This window comes from Dipodomys spectabilis, unplaced genomic scaffold, assembly GCF_019054845.1.
Source record: "Dipodomys spectabilis isolate Male_0828 unplaced genomic scaffold, ASM1905484v1 ptg000119l, whole genome shotgun sequence".
Classification (NCBI taxonomy): domain Eukaryota; kingdom Metazoa; phylum Chordata; class Mammalia; order Rodentia; family Heteromyidae; genus Dipodomys; species Dipodomys spectabilis.
This window is the reverse complement of record NW_024870796.1, coordinates 4429435-4455583: the sequence shown is the minus strand read 5'-3', so window position 1 is coordinate 4455583 and position 26149 is coordinate 4429435. Positions and strand designations below refer to the sequence as shown.

Sequence of the window (26149 nt, the reverse complement as noted above, 5' to 3'; positions counted from 1 at the left end):
TAAGTGCTGGTAATAGTTTATATATATATATACATATATATATATATATATTTTTTTTTTTTTTGGTGTGCTGTTCCTCAGGCTTAAACTCAAGGCTAATACACTCTACCACTTGAGCCAACAGCTGTACTTCTGGCTTTTTTTTTTTTTTAAATTTTTTTTGCTGGTTCTGAACCTTCAACTCTAGGCCTGTGTGCTTATCCCTAAGTCCCTTTTGCTCAAGGGTAGCACTCAACCATTGAAGATAAGAGTCTGATGGACTTTCCTGCCTGCCCCAGCTGGCTTTAGAACTCCAGTCCTCCTGAGTATCTAGGATTACAGGCATGAACCACTGGCCCTGGCTCCTAATAGTTGTAATATAAATTACTTGTTGTTTTTGGACTCAGGATGCTTTTAGATATAAATTAGTTAAATATATTCTCTTCACGCTGTCACATGGCTATGTAATCTATCTTCAAAACATAACTCATGCCAGGCACCAGTGGCTCATGCCTGTTAACCTAGCTACTCAGAAAGCTGAGATCAGAGGATTGCAGTTCAAAGCCAGCCAGGGCAGAAAAGTCTCAATACACTACTTAAAAAAGCTGGAAGTGGCACTGTGGCTCAAGTGGGTAGAGTGCTAGCCTTGAGCACAAAAGGCTTAGGGACAGCACCCATGCCCTGAGTTCAAGCTCCAGGATGGGCTTGAACAAAACATAATTCAATATCATTCCTGTAACAATAAGAAGTTTGACCGTAGAACATTTTAGATAATTTTGTGGTTTTTTTCCTGGATTGTTGAATATTTCTGGATTTCAGAAGGTGACACATATTAAATATAAAAATTCTGATTACTTTATAAATGACTAGCACACAGCTCATATAAGTATGGGATTGTTGGTTTCTTTGTGTCTTCCTAATCAAGAATATCACCACGTAACAATTACCATCTTTTGACTTTTATTTATTTATTTTTTGGGTCTGGTCGTGGGGCCTGAACTCTGGGCCTAGGCGCTGTCCCTCAGCTCTTCAGCTCAAGGCTAGTGCTCTACCACTTGAGCCACAGCACCACTTCTGGCTTTTTTCTTTTTGCTTATGTGGTGCTGAGGAATCGAACCTAGGGCCTCATGCATGCAAGGCAAGTGCTCTACCACTGAGCCACCTTCCCAGCCCTCTTTTGACTTTTAATTCTCATTTCTTTAATTAGAAATATCAAAGATTTCTTAGTGTGTTTTTCTTTTAGAAATATCAAACATTTCAAAAGAAACTTAATAGCTTCCTCTTCTGGGTTTGGAATTTTTTTTTTTTTTTTACATATAGTTTTGTTATTGTGTTGTACAGAGGGCTTACCATTTCATAAGTCAGTGCAGAGTACATTTTTTTGTTTTTGTTTTTTGGACAGTGTCTCTCCTTCCTTTCCTATCCCTCAGTTTCCCCTCCCATCACTGCCCACAAAGTTACATAGGTCATTTTCCCCACATATGCTACTGAACCAGTATGATTGCATTTGTTCACTCTTTCGTCCTCCTTTTCTGGCCCTTGTTTGCTCCCCCAAAACAAAGAACCCCAAAGCAAAAAACAAATACCACCACTACCAACAACAACAACAATATTTCCTGGAGTTTCTTTCAATAAATAGTATTTTAAATGTTCAGAGAAATTAAAAGAAATTTACTAGCTTTCTTCTAGGGTTTTGGACTTTTAAATTCCTTTTCCTCTTCCTCTCTTTCTTCCTTTTGAATTGATTAGGTATGTGTTCTTTTACCAGCTATTTGGATCTTTGAGCTCTTAATTTTGACTTATTCTAGGACAGCTATTGTCATTATTTCATGAAATATTTGGCATTCACAGACATTAAGTTTTAAGAAAGTTTAGCAATTCCGACTATCTTCAGTATGTCTTACCTAAGAGTTAAATGATTCTTTTGGAAGCATACAAAGTCTTCTAAATGAATGTAGTATTTTGCTTTTGTGTATTCTGATGGACACAGTTCGAAGTAATTGTCACTGGTTTTGTTTCATTTCTTGTTGAAATGTTTTGTTTCATGTTGAAAAGTTTAAGTGTTTTGTAAGATTTAAATTTTTTTCTTTTTTTGTACGGGTTTTTTATTGTAAGAATACAGAGGGATTAGAGTTACCTGAGCAAGGTATTGAGTACATTTCCTGTTGAGCATTGTTGCCTCCTCCTTTGTTTTTCCCCTGCCACATCCCTTCCCTCCCACCAGCAGTTTATGAATACAGTGCATCTTTACCTAGGGCCTGGGCACTGTCCCTGAGCTTCTTTTGCTCAAAGCTAGCACTCTACCACTTGAGCCACTAGCTACTTCCAGTTTTCTGGTGGTTCATTGGAGATAAGCCTCTTGAACTTTCCTGCCCAGGCTGGCTTGAACCGAGATCCTCAGATCTTAGCCTCCTGAGTAGCTAGGATTACAGGTGTGAGCTACCGGCGCCCGGCCTCATGCGACTTTTATGTGGAACTTGAAAGCTTTTTTTCTCTACAAGGTAATCTCTTGGAAGGAGTTTAAATTGAGAGGACAGATTACGTCAGGTGCGTTGTGTTTGATGTTTTACCAAGAAGAAAGTTTAGCAACTCAGTACCTGTGATCTTAGATGGTCAGTTGACTGTAACAGTTCGGAGGTTAACTTGTTTTTTTTTTTTGTTGAGGTCAGGAGGCTTGAACTCAGGGCCTTAGGAGCTGTCCCTGAGCTATTTTGCTCAAGGCTAACACTCTACAACTTTGAGCCATAGCTCCACCTCTGATTTTTGAGTGGTTCATTGGAGATAAGAGTCTCATGGGGACTTTTCTGTCCAGACTGGGCAGAAAGATCTCATTTCTTTGAACTTCGATCCTCAGATCTCAGGTTCCTGAGTTGTTAGGATTACAGGCGTGAGCCACCAGTGCTGGGCAAGGTTAAGCATTTTGATAAAACATGTGGATAAAAAATTTTGCAAGAAACCTAGAAGCACTGTTCAATTTTGGTTGCTTATAGTTGTAGCTACTCAGGAGGTTGAGGCAAGAGGGTTAACTTAGCCCAGTGCACAAGGCTAGCCTAGGCAACATAGGCCCACTGTAAAAAAAAAAAAGTACAGTAAGTACTGTATTTACTTTCAGAGTGAAAAGTTTGAAACAGCAAAGAGAGCCGTTCAGCTCAAGGCCAGCGCTCTACCACTTGAGCCACAGCGCCACTCTGGTTTTCTAGTGGTTTATTGGATAAGAGTTTCAAGGACTTTCCAGCAAGGGCTGGCTTTTGAACCATGATCCTCACATCTCAGCCTCCTGAGTAGCTAGGATTATAGGCGTAAGCCACTGGCTCCTGGCTGCTAAGAGAGCTCTTTAAAGAGACTTACTTAGTTCTATTGTCACAGCAAATTAATTTTTATAAAAGTTTTCTCTGCCAAAACCCAGTGACAGCTAAAAATACTTCATTTCTTTGGGAGACAATAGTATAGTACAAGCCTTAAGTCATTAGACAAAGGAAGAAAGAATCTGGTGTAAATGTATATCACTCATCGTTTTCTCTTGGGGTGAATCTGAAACGCAGTGTTAAAGGCTAGTCTTCATTGTATCTTGTTCTACACTGATAATGACTGAACTTTGTGCTTAACTAGCTTTCACACCCCCAAGGGATTGATTCGTGGTCTGGCCAAGAAAGATGAACTACACATCCTGCTCCCTTGCTGAGGCTTTTAATTACCTTTGCTCTTCCTTTCTTGTACAGAACTCTTGGCAGGTGTTGCAGGAGTAACTAGATAGTCAAAATGGTTTTGGGTGTTTTTTTGTTTTTTTTTTAGTGGGGGGTCCTGGGTCTTGAACTCAGGGCTTGGGCACTGCCTATGAGCTTCTCTTTTTCAAGGGTAGCACTCTATCACTTGAGCCACAGCATCACTTCTGGCTTTTTTTATGTGGTACTGAGGAATTGAACCCAGGGTTTCATGCATGCTAGGCAAACACTTTACCACTAAGCCACATTCCCAGCTCTACTCAAGAAGTATTTCTTAAAACTTCTGATAACCCCAGGTCCTCTATTGTAAGAGGAAAAATCCTGACTGAAACTGATTTAGTATATTAGTGTATTTTATTTACAATTAAAACCAAGTTAGAATTACTTCCTTAACCATCTGCTGAACATTATTAATCATAGTATATGTCGTACACATATAAATTACCCATACATTTAAATTTGCTTTTGAAGGAATTATGACCTTGCTATAAAAGAGAATAATCGTCTAAGTAAGTGGTGCTGTACTTTGATACTGTGATTCATTGCACTCTTGCTTGGCTTTTATACCCAAGGTTGATACTTTTCCACTTGAGCCATACCTCCACTTCTGGCTTTTTGCTGGCTAATTGAAGAGAAGGGTCTCATGGACTTTTCTTCCCAGGCTGACTTTGAACTGAGAACCTCAGGTCTCAACCTTCTAAGTAGCTAGGATTATAGGTGTGAGGCACCAACTCCCAGCTTAAATATAAATTTTAATTCAATATGTGCCACTACTGGCAATTGAACTCAGGACTTCAGAAGAGCAGCCTAAGGAACATAGTGTGATCTCATCTTAAAAAAGCGACTGTATTCTGCTATATATCATTTTATTCAGGAAACAAGAATATCTTATACCAGTGGAGGTCTATAATCTTTGTAGTACCTTCATATCTTCTAATGAAGTCCTTATTTGAGACTTGTGAAATGACACTGTGACATTCTTTGCTGTAGATGAAAGAATGGCAGGGTGCCCTCCCCCACAGTGTAACCCCTGCTTTCACTGTATTTGATGTCGGTATAATTTGTGGAGGGGAAGGGGAAAAACAAGTCCTTTAAATAAGGATACAGGTGGACCCGTTGCAACAATGAGAAGTACAAGTTGTCATGTCGAAAATGAACTTTACAACTTTGGTGGGGGGGCCGGGGGGGGGGGGGGAGATGGAGGCTGGAAAGGGATGGGAAGGGGAAACAAAGGAGGAGGCTACAATGCTTGATAAGAAACGGAACTCATTATCTTGCCCATGTAATTGTAACCCCTCTGTACAGTATGTTCACAATTAAAAAAAAAAAAAAAAGAATGGCAGGGTGCTGGAACCTATCAGTTCTCCAAGTTGACATCTCTAAAAGTTACCCCAGTACCTTATCCTTTTTAAAGTCTTTGGGTAACGAAACAATGGCCTCATGCCACCCATCTCAGCTTGGCTGAAACCCAGCTTCGCATATGCCACAGATCTTTTTATCCGAGTCTAAATGCCGAACACTTGAGTCACTTCTGTACACACTGAATATGCTCAGGTCCTGAGCTGGGGGAAAATACTGCAGATTAAAAAAAATCCCCAGCAGTTTAAGAAATCGCCCAATTAAATGTAAGCCCTTCTGTCTTGTTTTTCAAATGAAGCCTTTTAAAAAAAATTACACTTTAGAAAGCACATTACATTGTAGATAGCATGCTAGGCCATAATTTTTTGAAATTATCAACAGCAAAACTGTTCAGACAGGTAAAATGCCTAGTATCTGTAACATTTGATTTAGGTAGGGAAATGAAGACAGGGAACTGGAGTTGATTAATATTTTGGTCAGGAAATAATCCCCCTCTCTTCTTCCTGCGACTCCTGTGACTGTGGCTACTCCTGCCAGTTCATTTTCTACTCCATTTCTGACACTCTCATTTATATGTTGAGAGAGGCTTTTAAATTCAAGGAAGCTTTGCCACTCACTAAAATGGCTTTGGGTAATTTACTTCAAGCTATTTAATGAATGACAGCAAGATGTTTAAGGTTCTTGCCTTTTCTAAGTTCTTATGTCTTATGAATCTTTTTTTTTTTTGGGGGGGGGGGGAGCAGGTCCGGTCGTGGGGCCTGAACTCTGGGCCTGGGCGCTATCCCTCAGCTCTTCAGCTCAAGGCTAGCGCTCTACCACTTGAGCCACAGCACCACTTCCGGCTTTTTTCTTTTTGCTTATGTGGTGCTGAGGAATCGAACCCCGGGCCTCATGCATGCAAGGCAAGCGCTCTACCACTGAGCCACCTTCCCAGCCCTGTCTTATGAATCTTTGAGTCAGTAAAATTTCTTTAGACCACTCTAGTCTTTTATTCATGTATGGAATGTGCTGAGCTGTGTTTAAAGCCAGGTTTAAATGTTGATGCTATTACATGACATCCCTTTTGCTATCTAGAGACTTTTAAACTGTAAGGTTTTTTTTTTGTTTGTTTGTTTTTGGTGACAGTCCTGGGGCTTGAATTCAGGACTGGGTACTTCCTGAGCTTCTTTTGCTCAAGACTGGGTACTTCCTGAGCTTCTTTTGCTCAAGGCTATCACTTTATCATTTGAGCCACAGCTCCACTTTCAGCTTTTTTTTTTTTTTGGTAGTTTTAGTGGAAGTAAAGTTTCACTTTCCTGCTTGGGCTGAGTTTGAACCACAGTCCTCAGATCTCAGCCTCCCGAATAGCTAGACATATAGGCTTGAGCCACCAGTGCCTAGAGTATGAGGTGTGTGTGTGTGTGTGTGTGTGTGTGTGTGTGACGCCTAGAGTATGAGGTGTGTGTGTGTGTGTGTGTGTGTGTGTGACGCCTAGAGTATGAGGTGTGTGTGTGTGTGTGTGTGTGTGTGTGTGTGACGCCTAGAGTATGAGGTGTGTGTGTGTGTGTGTGTGTGTGACGCCTAGAGTATGAGGTGTGTGTGTGTGTGTGTGTGTGTGTGTGTGTGACGCCTAGAGTATGAGGTGTGTGTGTGTGTGTGTGTGACGCCTAGAGTATGAGGTGTGTGTGTGTGTGTGTGTGTGTGTGTGACGCCTAGAGTATGAGGTGTGTGTGTGTGTGTGGTCCTGGGGCTTGAACTCTGGGCCTGTGTGTATAAGGTGTGCGTGTGTGTGTTTGCGTGTTTGCGGTCCTGGGGCCTGCGCGCTGTCCCTGAGTGCTCTAGCTCAAGGTGAGTGCTCTAACACTTGAGCCATAACACCACTTCTGGTGGATAACTAACTGGAGATAAGAATCTCAAGGACTTTCCTGCCTGAGCTGGTTTTGAACTGTGATCCTCAAATCTTAGACTCTTTAGTAGCTAGGATTACAGGTGTGAGCCACCAGCACCTGGCCTTGTATAAGGTTTTTAAGATGGATAAATTTTGAGAAACTTGGAGCTCAAGAAGTGGAAGTAACTATTGGTATAGTTATGGGTAACTAATAATTTTTTCTTTTTTTCTTTTTTTTTTTTCCGACCCCGTAACTAATAATTTTTGTGTTGGATAATTTTTTTGTAAAATTTTTGTGATTTTTTTTTTTTTTTTTTGGGTAAGAACTTAGTATTTTCTGATAGTGTCTGATAGGGGCTGGGAAGGTGGCTCAGTGGTAGAGCACTTGCCTTGCATGCATGAACCCTGGGTTCCATTCTTCATAAGCACATAAGCAGAAAAAAAAAAAAAGCCGAGAGTGGCGCTGTGGCTCAAGTGGTAGCGCACTAGCCTTGAGCTGAAGAGCTGAGGGACAGCGCCCAGGCCCAGAGTTCAGGCCCCACGACCGGACCCAAAAAAAAAAACAAAAAACCAAAAAAAAAAAAACATTTTAGGCTGGGTACTGGTGGCTCACGCCTGTAATCCTAGCTACTCAGGAGGCTGAGATCTGAGGATCATGGTTCAAAGCCAGCCCGGACAAGAAAGGCTGTGAAACTCTTATCTCCAATAAACCACCAGAAAACCGGAAGTGGTCCTATAGCTCAAGTGGTAGAGCGCTAGCCTTGAGCTGAAGAGCTGAGGGACAGCGCCCACGCCCAGAGTTCAGGCCCCTTCACCACCACCACCACCAAAAACCCCAAAACATTTTATTGTTATTAAGGTGTTGTACAGAAGGGTTACCATTCATAAGTCAGGTACTGAGTACATTTCTTTTTGGACAATACAACCCCTTCCTTTACTTTCCCCCAGTTTTCCCCTCCCATCCCTGCTCACAGGTTAGATAGTTTATTTTTGACACAATGTCTACTGGGCCCCATGACTTCATGGTGTTCTTTCTCCCTCCACATCTGTGTCCCCGTAGCCCCCCTCAAAAGACAGAAACCCCAGAGTAAAAACAACACTCCTACCACCACTGACATTTCCATTTCCTGGAGGTTTCTACACTTTTGAAAAAAACATTGAAAAGAAAGCTTGTTGAGGAAAACAAGAAGATAGAAAGTGTATAATTAATAACACATTCCAAATGATGCTTAAAATAGTTTAAAATCTGAATAGTAATAAATGAAAAGCTTATGGAGTTGTGGGTTTGAAAGTACATTTCAGTAGGTTTATTGTCTAGTAGAAATGTATAGATGTACACATTGTACTTTAAACAGCCCTTCTTTTTTAAAAAATTATTTTAGGGGTGATAATACAGTGGGGTTACATTTACGTGAGTCAGGTAATAATTTCCTCTCGTGCAGTGTTCTGTTTCCTTATTCTCTCCCCTTCCCTGCCTCCCATCTCTACTCATGAGGTGTGCAGCGCAGTTTCATTCATGTTCAGTGTGCTCCGCTCCACCGCTGCACTTCCTCATCCTTTTTCCTTGGATTTTTTACCTTCCTTCCACAGATACACACCTGAATACACTGTATATAAGGTAAAGAAGACAGAATCATCAGCTAAAAAAAAACAATTTAGAAAATCCTTTGTTTCCATCTTTGGAGTTTGTTTATTTTATATACACATGAAAAGGTGGTTGGATATTGCACCTTTGTGATTCTCTCAACTTTCCTCTTTGGGTCTCACTGTGTATGAGTATCTAGAATCCTGGGTAATTTTTCCCAGCGCATTTTAGATCTGACTTCTGCATATTAGGTTGTCTCTGATCTTGGCTCATGTGTCACTTAACATGATTTGTTCTAGTTCCATCCATTTCCCTGCAAATGACATTATTTTATTCTAATAGCTAAACAGCCATTCTTAAACTTTAGGTAAAGTTGTGAATGTTATTCTAATAACTAGTAAGGAATGAGAAGACAATACATTTTTTTATTAGCATATATTGTAAAATGCATATATGTAAAATGTCATACATGTATGTAATGTACTTTTTATCATATTTATTCCATTGCCCCATTTATTTTCATTCCCCCACAATCCTGTTCCTCTCCCCAAATAGTCTCTCCTCTACTTTTTTTTTTTTGTCAGTCGTGGGGCTTGAACTCTGGGCTTGGGTGCTGTTCCTGTGCTCTTCAGCTCAAGGCTAGGGCTCTACTGCTTGAGCCACAGCTCCACTTCCCGTTTTCTAGTGGTTTATTGGAGATAAGAGTCTCAGGGACTTTCCTGCCTGGGCTGGCTTTGAACCTCAATCCTCAGATCTCAGCCTCCTGAGTAGCTAGGATTACAGGCGTGAGCCTAGGATTACAGGCGTGAGCCACCAGCGCCCGGCTCTCTCCTCTACTTCTTTTATTTTCCTTTAGAACTGGGGTTTGAACTCAGGACCTCATATTCTCATACTCTTGCTTGCTTTTCTTGCTCATGACTGGTGTTCTACCACTTGAACCTTGCCTCCAGTGCAGCATTTTGATGGTTAATTGGAGATAGTCTTGTGTACTTTTCTGCCTAAAATGGCTTCAAACTGTGATCCTCTAATCTCAGCCTCCAGAGTAGCTAGGATTACGGGGCAAGTCACCAGCACTCAGCTCTCCCTTCAGTGTTCTTACTCTGCTTTTGTGATACTTGTTTTTTTGAATCTGGCATTTTTCACTTAATGTGATTATCTCTAGTTCCATCTGTTTTCCTGCAGTGACATAATTTTGGTCTTTATTGTTACATAATACTTCATAAGTAACATAGTTTCTTTCTCCATTTATCTGCAGATGAATACCTAGCTAAGTCAATAACTTGAACAGTGCTACAATAAACATGGGTGTTCACCTGTCTCTTTTGGATGTTGACTTGGATTTTTTTTGAGTATGTGCTCAAGAGTGGTATTGATGGATCATGTTGTTTTTAGTTTTTTGAGGAGCCTGCATCCTGACTTCCATAGTGGCTACAATAATTTACATTCCCACCAACAGTGTATAAAGATTCCTTTTCCTCAACATTTGAAGAAAATACATTTCACATTTAAATTTAGTTATCTATTTATTTATTTATTTTTGGTCGGTTGTGGGGCTTGAACTTTGGGCCTCGGCGCTGTCCCTCAGCTCTTCAGCTCAAGACTAGCGCTCTACCACTTGAGCCACAGCGCCACTTCTGGTTTTCTGGTGGTTTATTAGATAAGAGTCTCCTGGACTTTCCTGCCTGGGCTGTCTTTGAGTGGTGATCCTCCGAGCTCAGCCTCCTGAGCAGCTAGGATTACAGGCCTGAGCTACCAGTGCTTGGCAAAAAATACACTTCAAATTTTATGAAATAAATAATACCTTTACTCTAAATGTGAAGGAAATTTGAATTTGGGAAATTTTTTATGAATTGTGAAGTGCCATTTTTTCATTTTCATTTTTTTTTTTTTTGGTAGGTCGTGGGGCTTGAACTCTGGGCCTGGGCACTGTCCTTCAGCTCAAGGCGAGCGCTCTACCACTTGAGCTACAGCGCCACTTCCGGTTTTCTGGTGGTTTATTGGAGATAGGAGTCTCACAGTCTTTCCTGCCTGGGCTGGCTTTGAACCGTGATCCTCAAATCTCAGCCTCCTGAGTAGCTAGGATTACAGGCGTGAGCCACCAGCGCCCAGCTCCATTTTTTCATTTTAAGTATTAAACAGGCATAGTTAAAAAGAGGAAAGTATAGTAATTCCCTGCGTAGCGTTAATATTTGAAAATAATTTTTAGTGATTTACATGTAAATGAGGAAATGTGATGTACAAGGACTAAACCAAATAATAGGCTTGAAAATAACCAGTCCTGTCTGTGTGTTACAACAGTGTTGAGCACAGGAGTTTTTAAACAAAGGCACATTTGTCTTCATAGAAATGGCTACAAGGAATATGAGGGGGGAGGTAACAAGTTTGACAAGAAATGTGCTCACTGCCTTATGTATGTAACCGTAACCCTCCGTACATCACCTGACAATAAAAAAAAAAAAAAAAAAGAAAGGGCTTCAAGGAGACTTGTCTGCTTGGCTTAGTGATCAAGGTCTTTGACCAGGGTGGAGTTAGGATCAGCACTGAGTCAGTGGGTACACACTCAGTCACAGTTAGGGCAATAACTGGTATACTGTTGCACAATAGAGAATTAGAGATAACGATGTACTTCTTGTTCATTCTAGAAACATTCAAAGAAAAGGATTTTGAAAAGTTTTACCATAGAGAAATGATAAATATTGGAGGAAAAATGATTAACCTAATTTATGTCAGTGGATAAGGTGATAATTTTAAGTTATTTTGTTTTTAGGTGTGCTAGTACTTACTTGGAGCTTCCACTTAGGGCCTAGGCGCTGTCTTTTAGTGTTTTTGATCAAGGCTGGTGTTCTCCTACTTGTGTCACACCTCCACTTAAGGCTTTTTGGTAGATAATCGCGAGATAAGATGGGCTTTTCTCCTTGGGCTGGCTTTGAACTTTGATTTTCAGATCTCAGCCTCCTGAGTAGCTAGGATTACAGGTGCCAAGTTGATAACTGAAAGGCGATATATATATATATATGCATGCTTTTGCCAGTCCTGAACTCAGGGCCTCGGCACTGTCGCTGAGCTTTGACTGGAGTCTAACCCTCTACCACTTGAGCCAGAGCACCACTTCTAGCTTTTTCTATTTATGTGGTACTGAGGAATTGCACTCAGGGCTTCGTGCATGCTAGGCTAGCCCTCTGTGACTGAGCCACATTCCCAGCCCACCGAAAGGTTTTTGATGAACTATAGCTACATGATTATCTTTCTAGACTGGGCTGCTATTTCACTTGTGTATGAAAACAAGACTCCTGAAGAAACATGACAATGACTAATATTTCTTTTTGGAAATACAGACTTTTGTATGACAATATAATTAGTGATTTAAAAAAACACAAACAGAGCCAGGCATTGGTGGCTCTTTCCTCTAATTGTAGTTACTCAGGAGGCAGAGATAGGAGAATTGAGATTTGAAGCCAGCCCAGGAATGCTGCAAGTCAGTGAGACTCTGATCGCTATTTAACTAACCAAAAGCTGGAAGTGGAGCTGTGGTTTAAGTGGTAGAACACTAGGCTTAAGCAAAAAAAGCTCAGGGATAGCACCTAGGGTCCTGGGATTAAGCCCTAGGACCTCGTGTGTGCGCGCGCGCGTACATGTGTGCATACCCTTATGCCCACCAAAATTTAGTAAAATAATTCACACTTTTATAGTTATAATATAGAATACTCTATGAAAGCAAGAATTTCCTTTTGTTCATATTGTTAAAAACCTCAGTTCTAGACCCTCAATAAATAGTAAAAAATTCATTATCAGCTTGTTAAGAGGCTGGGAAAAAGAAATGTGTTTTTCAATTGATACTTTTTAAGATAATACTTTCTTTTAATTTTTATCACAGATTGAAGAAATGAAAGATGGCAAGATAATAAAAGTAGTTAATTTTTCTTTGACTTTTTTTCCCTAGACGATCTGCTGTCTTGCAAGGCCTCAGATTACAGCAGCCATTTTATATCTCCCTGCTGATTCAGAAAGTGTCTCTGTGGAGGAAGCAAAGAAAGGAAAGAATCTGACACTTCCTTCAAGTTGGCTGTATAAAAATACAAGAATAAAACTCCAGTGCAATACCATTGTTATTTTGATTGGACCCTCACCATACTGAGGATTATTGTGGAGCTTCCTGAATTGAGGCCTGGAACGTCTTGGTGCTCATTGCTGCCTGGGACTGTAAGCATGAGTGAATTCTGGTTGTGTTTCAACTGCTGCATCGCGGAGCAGCCTCAGCCTGTGAGTATGATGATGGGAGCTTATTCCACATGGCACAGGTTCTTACTAAATTGGGACCATGTGGCCTGAACTCTGGCTCTGGGCCTGGGCGCTGTCCCTCAGCTCTTCAGCTCAAGGCTAGCGCTCTACCACTTGAGCCACAGCGCCACTTCCAGCTTTTTTCTTTTTGCTTATGTGGTGCTAAGGAATTGAACCCAGGGCCTCAGGCATGCAAGGCAAGCGCTCTACCACTGAGCCATCTTCCCAGCCCGGGAGTATTGGATCTTGTAGAGTTATCTCTGGGCCCTTAGTTCTTTGATGGATCTAAGAGTTGTTTTCAGTTTTTCTAGCCTTTAATGTATCACGGGAGTAATTATTTCTGAACTTCTTAGCTACTAGACCAGAAACAAAGTCATATTGCTATATTTTTACTTTTTAAGTTTTTTATTGTTAATATAAAGATGGTGTACAAAGGGGTTACAGTTGTATAAGTAAGGTAAAGCGTATATTTCTTTTTGGACAATGTCACTTCAAATTGCTTTATATATACATATATATGTTTTTAAATTTATTGTTAAGGTAGAGATGATATATAGTGGGGTACATTTACATATGTAAAGTATATTTCCTTTCATACAGTGTCATCTGTTCATTATAGATTGTTGTATTTTTAAAGAGTAAATAATTTCTTGCCAATAATTACAATGTAGATAATGAAGGTGAATTATTTCCCAGAAACAGTATAGTTATACTTATTCATAGCCAACATGGAATGAGATAGATAGGTTGGATATTTAAGTAGGTAGAGCATTGAACCTTGTAGTTATAAGATTCAGAAATACATTTTCTGTGTAGAAAGGCTTTGTAACCTCGGTTTTTATATAGAAATTTAATATCAGTTCTTTAGTAAGTACATATTTATGTACAATACTCTAAAAATTACATAAACATCTGACTTTTTTGTAGAGCTGCTGAGGGACAGTAAAATGAAGGAGACTTTCTCACCATTGTGAGAGATAGCTTGCTTGTTACCATTAGGAAACAAATTTAAAGAATTCAGTCATAAGCGAGGTATTGCTGTGCATTCTTGTAATCATACTACATGGGAGGTGACTTGGTTGGGTTGGGGGTGAAGGCAGGAGGGCAGAAAATTGAAGGCCAGCCTCAGCTAAGAGTATGGTCTCAAAAGTAAAAGGAATAGGGGATGTTAGCTCAAGTGGTAGAGTACCATCAGGTCCTGGGTTCAATTCCCATAATGACTGGGAAGAAGATGCAGTCAGTCACATCTTTATGACTCTTAATGTTCTATGAAAAATATATGTTTGCAGTTCTATTAGAAATAACAAGATTGCCTATTTGAAAAACTACTTGGTCATCTTTGAAGTTTTCTAAACTATTTACTGCAATAAAGTGCTGCATGCCAGCTCTCCCACATTCTATGTCACCCTCTGCACTGGCACATTCCAAGTGTGAAAAAAGGAACCGCCCCATCTAGGAACGAAAATAGAATGCAGTTTTCTGAGTTGTAGCCTAAGAATCATTTTTCTGTTCCTGCTCTTTGATTTTAGCAAAGTACATCCAGTAAGAATCCTTTATATTTCAAGCAATACTAATCCAACATGTTTTAATTGACTATAAATGTTATAGTTAGCCGGGCGCTGGTGGCTCACGCCTGTAATCCTAGCTACTCAGGAGGCTGAGATCTGAGGATCGCGGTTCAAAGCCAGCCTGGGCAGGAGAGACTGTGAGACTCCTATCTCCAATAAACCACCAGAAAACCGGAAGTGGCGCTGTAGCTCAAGTGGTAGAGCGCTCGCCTTGAGCTGAAGAGCTGAGGGACAGCGCTCAGGCCCAGAGTTCAGGCCCCATGGCCGACCAAAAAAAAAAAAATGTTATAGTTACTATTGCTAAATAAAGCTAAGATTGGAGATTTTTAAATTGGATGGTTGCTACCTTGCTGCTTAATTTTAAAAAGTTTTGTTGGCTGTTTTCAGGATTCAAGCCTGTCCTGGTGAATTTCTAAGGTACCCTTAAAAACTGAATATTAGCCGGGCGCCAGTGACTCAGGTCTGGAATCCTAGCTACTCATGAGGCTGAAATCTGAGGATTGCAGTTTGAAGCTAGCCCGAGCAAGAAAGTCCATGAGACTCTTTACCTCCAATTAGTCACAGAAAAAGCCGGTAGAATCCTAGCAAAAGGAGCTTAGGACAGTGGCTAGGCCAAGTTCAAGCCTCAGGACCGGCAAAAATCAGTGAACACGAGTGCTACACATTTATGTTCACATTTATGTTCATGTTTCTGCTTCCAAATTTGAATTCCTGCGTGGCCCTGATAAACATTATGTGTCTGAAATGTACTTTAGACTTAACTTGTCTACACAATCTCTATTATTGGCGCCTGTAACATTTCTGGAATTTCTGCAGTGAGTCAGATAATGAAGTGGCAGAGGTATCTAATGTACAAATAGGCGTCTAGTGTACAAATAAGTATATGTGCTGTCAGGTGATTGTAATTGCTCTGTGGTGTAAAGAAAGCAGAAAAAGAAATAGTGATGTGGGAGAAATTGGGATGCTTAAACAGTGTTCAGAGAAGGCCTCTGATCACATGCTGTATAAGAAGCAAAGACTTAGCCGGGCACTGGTGGCTCACGCCTGTAATCCTAGCTACTCAGGAGGCTGAGATCTGAGGATCGCGGTTCAAAGCCAGCCCGGGCAAGAGAGACCGTGAGACTCCTATCTCCAATAAACCACCAGAAAACCGGAAGTGGCGCTGTAGCTCAAGTGGTAGAGCGCTCGCCTTGAGCTGAAGAGCTGAGGGACAGCGCCCAGGCCCAGAGTTCAAGCCCCACGACTGACAAAAAAAGAAGCAAAGACTTCAAGGAGTAAGCCAGTAGGAATTGAGGCAAACAGATTTTAGTTAGAGACAAGAATGAGCAAAAGTTCTGAAAGTAGAGATTGTTGTGTGAGTGGAACAGTAAGAAGACAGCATGGCCTGAGCCAAGGGAACAGTGGGAATGAGGTCAGGTAGGTAACCACGGACCAGTTCATGTTTGGCCTTCCAAGTCATGAAAAGACTTGGAGTTTTATTCTTTGTGAAATGGGAAATCACTGGATAGTGTTGAACAAAGAAGCCAATGGTTGGACATGCACTTTCTAAGGTGGTTTGCAGCCTTCAGACCTCCTCGGCTGTGGTTAGCGGTCTATGCTTGGGGGTGACTTTTCTTGCTATTTCTTGTTGCCATTCTGACTTTCAGTTTTAACTTACAATAGCTAAAGAAAAGGAGAATGAATAAATGATGGTGGTGGACCTGCCATGAGGAATCAGAGGAAGAACACAGTGCTTGGAGTTTACAGAGTTTAAGGTTTCTTGCTTAGGATGGTGGCACATGCTTGTAATCCTAGCACTTGGGGGGCTGAGTCAGGAGGGTCGGTCTAGCTACGTTACATAGTGAGTTTGAGGGTCAGTCTGGGTTATCCAGGGAGACCTGAGTCTCAAGTAACAGATTCTAGGTTTCTTTAGGGAAGTGGCTGAGTAAATGGAGGCCATATGCCTAATACCTAGAGGATCTCAAAGCCACTACTGCAGCCTGACAGGAGGAGCCAACAGTTCAGTTAGTTGTGGCCCTCATGATTTCTGGGGGTCTGTATGAAGCAGGATAGTGATAGCGCAAGTGATTTGTATCTCCATAGGTCCAGCCACTGGGGGTTAGGACTCAAATTCCACACCTTAAATGAGATGCAACTATGGTAAGGAAAGTCATCCTTTTTACTTTTTCTTTTCTTTTTTTTTTTGGTCAGTCATGGGGCCTGAACTCTGTGCCTGGGCGCTGTCCCTCAGCTCTTCAGCTCAAGGCCAGTGCCCTACCACTTGAGCCACAGCGCCACTTCCGGCTTTTTTCTGCTTATGTGGTGCTGAGGAATCGAACCCGGGGCCTCATGTGTGAGAGGCAAGCGCTCTACCACTGAGCCAACTTCCCAGCCCCCTTTTTTACTTTTTCTAAAAACACGAATAAACATGTTCTTGATTTATTTAATCTCATGTAAATTTACAATTTTCTCAAACCATTAAATGAGAATGGTGAATGGGTTTACTTAATAAAACGTGTGCCCATGCTGGCTCGGCCTATGATCCTCATTGCTGGGGATAACAGGAATGAGCCCCCTTTCCAAGACCTTGGTTGAGATGGAGTCTTATGACCAACTTTTGCTTGGTTAGCCTTGAACTGCAGTCCCCTAATCTCTAGGATTACAGACTTGATCCATCATGTACACCTAAGACATTTTGAACACAATAATAGTATAATGCACTCATTTCTTGTCTCAGCTTGAACAGTTTTACTTCCTGTCTATCCTTAATCTTACTCTATTCATTTCCTGCTTTTCCTGTATTACTTTTCAAACCAGATCCAGGTCATGTCATTTTATCCGTAATTATTTTAGTAGTTATCCCTTGAAGATAGGACCCAGCATAACTGTATTCCAACAAATGAATAGGAAGGTATGTTTTATGTATAAATGTGCAGCATGGTAAATAATTAAGACTCTGTTAGAACCCTAGGAGCCTCCTGTGTCCTTTCCAGTCAGCACCTATCTGGAAGAGCTATCCCAATTTTCAAATCAGTTCAAGTTGTGTTTCATAATTTCATCATCTGTACAAGTAGCCCTGAACAACATAGTTTTTTTCTGTTTATACTTTAAAACAAAATCATTGGATTAATCTTTGTTGTTTTTTTTTTAAATTCACTCTTATAAGATTGATCAATATTGATGCAGGTAGCTGAACTTCATTTTCAGTCTTTTTTTTTTTTTTTTTTTTTGGTAGGTCATGGGGCTTGAACTCTGGGCCTGGGCGCTGTCCCTGAGCTCTTCAGCTCAAGGCTAGTGCTCTACCACTTGAGCCATCGGGCCACTTAGTGTTTTTCTGGTGGTTTATTGTTGATAAAGAGCTTCCCGAGTAGCTAGGATTATAGGTGTGAGCCACTGGCACCCAGCTTCTATTGTACATCTTTTGAAAAACTGGGCTGTCAGCATGAACCTGTTGTAAATCACACTTCTGTTCATTTGTGGGTGTTGTCAGGAGACCCTTTGAGGAGAGTCTGTTAGATTATGTACTTACCAGTGAAGTAACTGACATCTTAAGAATATTTAATCATAAAAGACAAAATAGTTCTAAATATGATGTTGCCATTTATATTCCCACCAGCAGTTTGAGTGTTCCATTATTGCATACCCCCATCAACATATGGCATTATCATTCTTGTAATTTTTTTTTAACCAATTGTGGACAGTTATAGTAGCATCACTTTGAAATTGAACCTTGTTTTGTCTTGCATTTTAATACTGGTGAACAGGAATATTGGCTTATTTAACTATTAGCGGATGAGCCTCAGGATTACAATATATATTTCTTTTTTTTTTTTTTGGGTCCGGTTGTGGGGCCTGAACTCTGGGCCTGGGCGCTGTCCCTCAGCTCTTCAGCTCAAGGCTAGCACGCTACCACTTGAGCCACAGCGCCACTTCCGGCTTTTTTTTTTTTTCTGCTTATGTGGTGCTGAGGAATGGAACCCAGGGTCTCATGCATGCAAGGCAAGCGCTCTACCACTGAGCCACCTTCTCAGCCCTAGGATTACAATAGATACTTCTTGAAATGAAACTCCCCAGTTCAGCCCTTCCACACTTCTGCATATGCTATGTATAGTATCGCATAGGTCAGTCCCTCAGAGTATTTTGAACGATGCATTGAGATGAAATGCTGATGATTAAATGAAGATATTTTAACACAACTACTTCAGTTTTGTATTTAGTTTCAAATGTGGTTAAGCATTAATTGAAGCTCAGCACTTGTTACTTACTCTGCTTTTAGTAATTTTCATAAAACTAAATGGAGCTAATAGCCATAGGTCAATTTATATGCTAGTCATTAACAGAGCTTGACTTTTAAAAATTGTGAAAAGCAATGTTCTAGTCTTCCTGCCCCATGAACACATTCCCAGGAGAATGTTTTGAGTACTCCTAGTGAATGCCTATCTCATGTAGATCTGACTGGGTAACTTACCCTGGCCTGGATGGTTCAGACATCTTGCTCCCAAAGCTTCTGAATGCTAATATATTACATATATGCTATACATGTGCTACTACTTTGGTTATAGTATGTTTATTTTGACAACTTGCAGGAAAATAAATTCAGAGAAAACATCTTAATGAGAAGAAAAAAACTAGTTGAGGTCAAATAATTAAAAATAAGCTCAGATTTTAACTTTTTTCTTTATGTCCATCATGGTCTGGCTTTTTTATGTTCATAAACAAATCTTCTCTATTGTAGCTAGCAGTGCTAAGTGGGGTCTCTGAGCTGCTATTAACTGGCAGCTTAAGTGAACATTGGAGCATTTCTTAAAAAGGTCTTTGTTTGCAAGTCATCTGACCACATCTGGAAGATTGTTGTGTTTATCCTCAGTTATAAGTTCTGTCATTGTGTTAGAGTGTGTAAGTCTGCATCTTTTTATAAGGTCATGAATTTTTTAAATGACTAAAATAAAGTTGCTTTTATAACACCAATATCATGGAAAAAAACTTTTTTTCTTGAGTTTTATGAACGTAGACAAACTCCAAGAATGAAGCAGAGGATTAAGCCTTTGTTTAGAGTCAGTGTGCTGGATACTCATCTCACATTCTGTCATTAGTGGACAGAAATAGGAGAGAAGCAAACACTGATAAGAAACTTCGCTTGGTGATCGGCGCTGGTGGTTCGAACCTGTAGTCCTAACTACTGAGGAGGCTGAGATCCTTAGGATTACGGTTCAAAGCCAGCCCACACAGGAAGTCCGTGAAACTCTTATCTCCAATAAACCACTAGAAAATGGGAAGTGGCGCTGTGGCTCAAGCGGTAGATCGCTCACCTTGATCTGAAGAGCACAAGGACAGCGCCCAAGCCCAGAGTTCAAGCTCCATGACTGACCAAAAAAAAAAAAAAAAGCCCACTTCAATTTTAAGTCAGTGTAGGCAGGGAAAATCTAGGTCATGTACTGTTGTAGAGAAAAAAATGCTGATAGCACAGACCATCTATAATTAAAGACAAGTCAGAGCTTAATTATCTGAGACTGGCATAGGCTCAGCATACTGAACTTTTTTCCTTTTTATTGTGCTAGTACTGTGGCTTAAACTCCACTCAGCTTGCTTGCTTACTGCTTGCACTCTACCACTTAAACTGTGACTGCAGTCTGGGATTTTGCTGGCAGACTACTGATGAGTCATAAAGATTTGTTTCAGCCTGCTTTGAACTTTGATCTTTCAATCTTAGCCTCTGAGTAGCTAGGATTATAGGCATGAGCCACTGGTACTCAATTTTTTTTTTTTTTTTCTTTTTGGTTGGTTGTGGGCTTAAACTCTGAGCCTGGGCACTGTCTCTGAGCTGTTCAGCTTAAGGCTAGTGCCCTACCACTTGAGCCACAGCGCCACTTCCAGTTTTCTGGTAGTAAATTGTGTGTGAGACTTTTATCTTCAATTAATCACCAGAAAAGCGGAAGTGATGCTGTGACTGAAGTGGTAGAGTGCTGGCCTTGAGCTGAAGAGTTCAGGGACAGCGTCCAGCCAGGCCCAGAGTTCAAGTCTCACACCACACACACACACACACACACACACACACACACACACACACACACACACACACACACACACACACACACACACACACACACACACACACACACACACACACACACACACACACACACACACACACACACACACACACACAGTTCAGGGACAGCGTCCAGCCAGGCCCAGAGTTCAAGTCTCACACCACACACACACACACACACACACACACACACACACGAGTTCAGGGACAGCGTCCAGCCAGGGGGACAGCGTCCAGCCAGGCCCAGAGTTCAAGTCTCACACCACACACACACACACACACACACACACACACACACACACACACACACACACACACACACACACACACGAGTTCAGGGACAGCGTCCAGCCAGGCCCAGAGTTCAAGTCTCACAACACACACACACACACACACACACACACACACACACACACACACACACGAGTTCAGGGACAGCGTCCAGCCAGGCCCAGAGTTCAAGTCTCACAACACACACACACACACACACACACACACACACACACACACACACGAGTTCAGGGACAGCGTCCAGCCAGGCCCAGAGTTCGTCTCACAACACACACACACACACACACACACACACACACACACACACACGAGTTCAGGGACAGCGTCCAGCCAGGCCCTAGAGTTCAAGTCTCACAACCGACACACAGACAGAAGAGTGGAGAAAATTGGTTTCCAGGGATTAGAGACAAATGTACACACACACACACACAGAGGAGTGGAGAAAATTGGTTTCCAGGGATTAGAGACAAATGTGTACACACACACACACACAGAGGAGTGGAGAAAATTGGTTTCCAGGGATTAGAGACAAATGTGTCAGATAGCAGAGGGAAGACACACTACACCCACACTGTGCCCCTGCCTTGTTCTTAGAAGGCCAACATGTTTTGAACTCCTTCCCCTGGCCTCAGGTCAGATCTTTTCTGGAAAACTTTGATAATTTCCTGCTTGAAAGTCCAGCTTGTTTGGATTTCCTTGTGACTCATTTCTTAAAACGATTGGTCCTTAATAAAATCTGTCACCTGAGGGCCAGATGCTTGCTTTGTCAGAATGAGGCTACCTCTGGAAGAGAGAAGTAGAATTAGTTACTTTTCCACCAAGAGTGTACTACAAGTAGATTCGTGAAAAGGGTTATTGTTATCTGAAGTTGACCTAAATGGAATTTGGTTTTCCCTTTTTTCTAGTCTCTGCAATATCCAGTCTTGGTGCTCTTTCATTTGTCTGTTTATTAATTAGGCTTTCTTTTTTCTTTTGGTGGGTGGTAGGGTTTGAACTCTGGGAGTGGGTGCTATCCCTGTTAGACCTCTACCACTTGAGCCACAGCTCCACTTCCATTTTTCTGGTGGTTAATTGGAGATGAGAGACTTTTGTGCATGGGCTGGTTTTGAACCACAATCCTCAGATCTCAGACTTCTGAATTAGCTAGTATTATAGTCATGAGTCACCAGTGCCTGGTTTGTCAGAACCATAAAGATTTTTTTAATTTGTTGTCAGTCTAGAGAATAAACTGTTTAGCTACTTAAAAAAAACACTAATGGACATTAGCACAAAATGGACATTAACACAAATTAGTAAAAAGCATATAAAATCAAGAATGAATTATAAAAACTTTTTTAGTAATGGTAATTTTTTCTTTTTTCTTTTTTTTTGGGTCTGGTCATGGGGCCTGAACTCTGGGCCTGGGCGCTGGCCCTCAGCTCTTCAGTTCAAGGCTAGCGCTCTACCACTTGAGCCACAGCACCACTTCCGGCTTTTTTCTTTTTGCTTATGTGGTGCTGAGGAATCGAACCCAGGGCGTCATGAATGCAAGGCAAGTGCTCTACCACTCAGCCACCTTCCCAGCCCCATGGTAATTTTTTCTTTACCTTCCCCCCCCCCCCCCCCCCCCCCCCCCAGTCCTAGAGCTTGAAGTCAGGGCGTGGGCACTGCCCCTGAGTGTCTTTTGGCTAGCATTCTACCACTTGAGACACAGTGCCATTTCTGGCCTTTTCTGTTTATGTGGTACTGAGGAATGGAACCCAGGGCTTCATGCATACTAGGCAAGCACTCTACCACTAAGCCACATTCCCAGCCCATCTTTTTCTTTTGTTGGTCAAGGGGCTTGAACCCAGGGCTTGGGCAATGCCCCTTAGCTCTTCAGCTTAAGGCTGGCGCTCTACCACTTGAGCTACAACACCACTTCCAGCTTTTTCTGCTTATGTGGTGCTGGGGAATCCAACCCAGGGCCTCATGCATGCAAGACAAGCGCTCTACCCCTGAGTCACCTTCCCAGCCTATCTTTTTCTTTTGTTGGTTAAGGGGCTTGAACTCAGGGCTTGGGCACCGTTCCTGAGCTTTTGAGCTCAAGGTTAGTACTCTACTACTTTGACCCACTGCTCTACTTCTGGTTTTGGAGTGGTTAATTGGAGATAAGGTTCTCACCCACCAAGCCTGTGCTGACTTTGAACCGCCATCCTCAGATGTCAGCCTCCTGAATAGCTAGGATTACAGGCGTGAGCCCACCAGCACTTGGCAGTAATGGAAATTTTGAATGTGAAAACTTGACAATAGCTAGGCTCCGGAGGCTCACACTGTAATCCTAGCTACTCAGGAGGCTGAGATCTGAGGATCAAGGTTCAAAGCCAGCGCATGAAGGAAAGCCCATGAGACTTTCTTTAGACCACTCAGAAAACTGGAAGTGGTGCCGTTACTCAAGTGGTAAAGCGCTAGCCTTGAGCTGAAGAGCTGAGAGACAGCGCCCAGGCCCAACCCCACAACCGACACACACACACAAAACAACAAAACTTGACAATATTTGTCAACACTTTGAGGCCTGTTTCACCTTTTACTGCTAGAATAAAGCAAAAAGGGAAGCTAAGACTTAGCACTGTCAGTACTTTCAGTAAGGTTCCAGTAATGGTATGGCACCTGGCTTCTTCCGTATTTTTTTTAAAGTCATAAGGTTATTGATACTTACGATTTTCCATAACTCTCATTGGGCTATTTTAATGGTTTTCTTAGTATTTACCAACTATCAGTGTGGTTTGTATATTCCCTCTGGAGCTGGCCGCGCGTGCGCGTGGACACCGCTGGGTGTGTGTGATGGTGGGTTCAGCGCCTGGCTGGCTTCTCTGCACAGAGACAGACAGCCTCGCGGGAATGCGTCTCCGTGCCGTCCTCACCAAACCTGTATGAGAGCAAAACCGTGACTCGTGTTAAATGTGTTTCGGGAGACTTGGTTAGGGCTCCCAGGTGAGGAATGAAAATAGCGAGAGGCTGGTCATCTGGAGGAATGATGGAGTTGACGTTTATTTAACTGTTTCCGGTTGATGGAATAGTCTTTTTAGTAAAAGCGATCTGGTTTTTGTAAACTTGGGAGCCACTTGGTTTAATGACTTGATTGTTGGGGAGTTGATTTTAATGAGAAAGAATTCTGCAACTTAATGACTTTCCAAATAATCAAAATGACACAGGCATTTAAAAACCTTTTCCAGGGGGGGCATTGGGTGCCCACATAGGGACTTGAGTGGTGGCCAGGGGCTGGGAAGTGAGGGCTGTCAGGGGACTTGGGGTGTGAAGGGGATAGTAAAGCATGGCGCCCCAGCCTCCCAAGAGTGGTGCTGCCGGGTGGGAGGTCCTCCCTCGTCAGCATCACCCGTCACTGCGCTGGAGCCGCTCAGCCTTTGGGCCAGGGTTCCCGAGCCACTGAGTCATCAGTGGCAATCTTGTGCTGTGTGCAGATTCCAGCCCCACCCCGAACTTGCTGGATAGGAAGTTGTGCGCCTAGAGCCCAGCAACTAGTGCTAGGTAGCCTTTCCTGAGGGGCTCGGAAGGGCGCCGAGGGTGGTGAAGCCTGCTTTAGAGGATCCCCACCCAGTGTGGAAAACGAAACAAACCTTCACAGAGATAGCACCACTGTGAAACAGACCGCTACCCCAACGCTGAGCAATTCCTGTGCTGAAACAAACTCAGCTGAAGCTGACACTGCATTCTTAATACCTTCCATATAGGATACAGTCTTTCAGAAATGTTTGGTCATAATATTAAATAAAAATCTGACATTGTTGATAGCTATTTAGGATTGTTTTCTTTTTGGACAGTGATGGGATTTGAACTCAGGACCCCTCACTTACTAGACAGGGTGTTCTACCACTTGAACCTCAGGCCTCACCTTTGTTTCTTTAAAAAGCCCTTTATTCTTCATTCAACTACCATTTTGTTGCCTACTCTCCGTCAGTTTATCTCTAGGTCCTGTTGGAAATGGAATGGAACAGATACATTGTAATGCATCTGCAGTGCATGCTGCCTAGGGAGCTCCGCCCCTGGCCCAAATTCACATTTTGTTGGTGACTGTGGAGGAGCATTTATGGGCCAGGGAGCCATTTAAATCTGTATGATATGCAAATTTTACTTTGTTAGAGGCAAACGCACTGGGTACCCCGGAGAGCATGGTTTGGGCACTGGCCCTGACCATTGCAGGGAAAGCTGGCCAGTCAGGTGAGAGTGCATAGCACGTTTAGACCTGTGAGTCGCACGCAGGTCAGGACGCAGGGGAGCGCGCCACAGAAGCATCAGCAGACACCGGACTTCATGGATCGTGGGGTTTGCATTTGTCCTGAGTGTGTGGGAACGCCACTGCAGCATTTTAACACGCCACTGATTCAGCCACATATCATGTTTAAAAGACACATGTAGGTAGAGGATGGAGACTGTTGGGGGGGAGCTGTGCTGTGCAGGAGGGATGGGGCGCCGGCAGTGTGTGTGTGTGTGTGTGTGTGTGTGTGTGTGTGTGTGTGTGTGTGTGTGTGTGTGTGTGGCAGTGAAGTGGGGATGGAGGGAGGGGGAGGTTCCGCTTTGCAGACAGAAGGGTGCTGGAGGGAGGTGGGTGGTGGTTTACCACAGGAGGAGTGAAGAGGGGGTTGCGACACCGAGTGATGCACTTCATTTTGAAGGGACAGCAAGTTTCACTGTCCTGTCAACCGTCAAGTGGAGAGCGTACAGCGAATTAAGCAGTCACATTTATAAAGTCCAGAAAATAGGATGGATAATCTTTAGCATCGAGTCAGTAAGGTGCATACTTGAGACAGAAAAAGTACCTAGAATACCCTGGAGAGCACCAGTTGCCACAGATAAGGGCCAGGGGTCACCAGGAAGCCAGAAAAGGTCTTGGAAGAATCATCTCAGAATAATCTTGTTTGTGGGCTGGGAAGGTGGCTCAGTGGTAGAGCGCTTGCCTTGCATGCCTGAGGCCCTGGGTTCGATTCCTCAGCACCGCATAAGCAAAAAGAAAAAAGCCGGAAGTGGTGCTGTGGCTCAAGTGGTAGAGCGCTAGCCTTGAGCTGAAGAGCTGAGGGACAGCGCCCAGGCCCAGAGTTCAGGCCCCACGACCGGACCTAAAAAAAAAAAAAATAATAATCTTGTCTGATTTTTCCATTCTGACTTTAGAATATGAAATTTGCCTAGTCATTTTTCGGTCCAGGCCAGTTGTCCTGTGGACGCTGTCACTACAGTGAACTGTGTGTTCCTCCCCATCTCTCTTGTGGAGAAGCAGCAGAACAGCGAGCCCACGGCAACCCCTGATTAGCCTCTTATCATCACTGACTTGCGGTTTAGTCCACGTAGGATGCAAGGCCGTAGGATGCAAGGCCAGCCGGTAGGGGTTGCTTAAAAAATAAAGAGAACAGAGCTGGGTGTGGTGGTGCTTATCTGTAATCCTGCATTCTGAGGCTGAGGCTGTAGAAGTGTGAGTTGGCCTTGGCTATCTAAAGGCCA

At 42.5% G+C, this 26149-nt stretch overlaps 1 protein-coding gene across 4 annotated transcripts in view; it reads left to right on the top strand.

Annotated features, from left to right (window-relative positions):
* The window catches only part of Cdc42se2 (CDC42 small effector 2), a 66162-nt gene that overhangs the window by 24718 nt on the left and 15295 nt on the right, over nucleotides 1–26149 (top strand). For all 4 annotated transcript variants that reach the window (XM_042688807.1, XM_042688806.1, XM_042688805.1 and 1 more), the window contains exon 2: nucleotides 12453–12772. In XM_042688807.1, the coding sequence (XP_042544741.1) occupies nucleotides 12719–12772 (54 nt within the window). In that variant the 5' untranslated portion in view covers nucleotides 12453–12718. The remainder of the gene's footprint in view (nucleotides 1–12452; nucleotides 12773–26149) is intronic.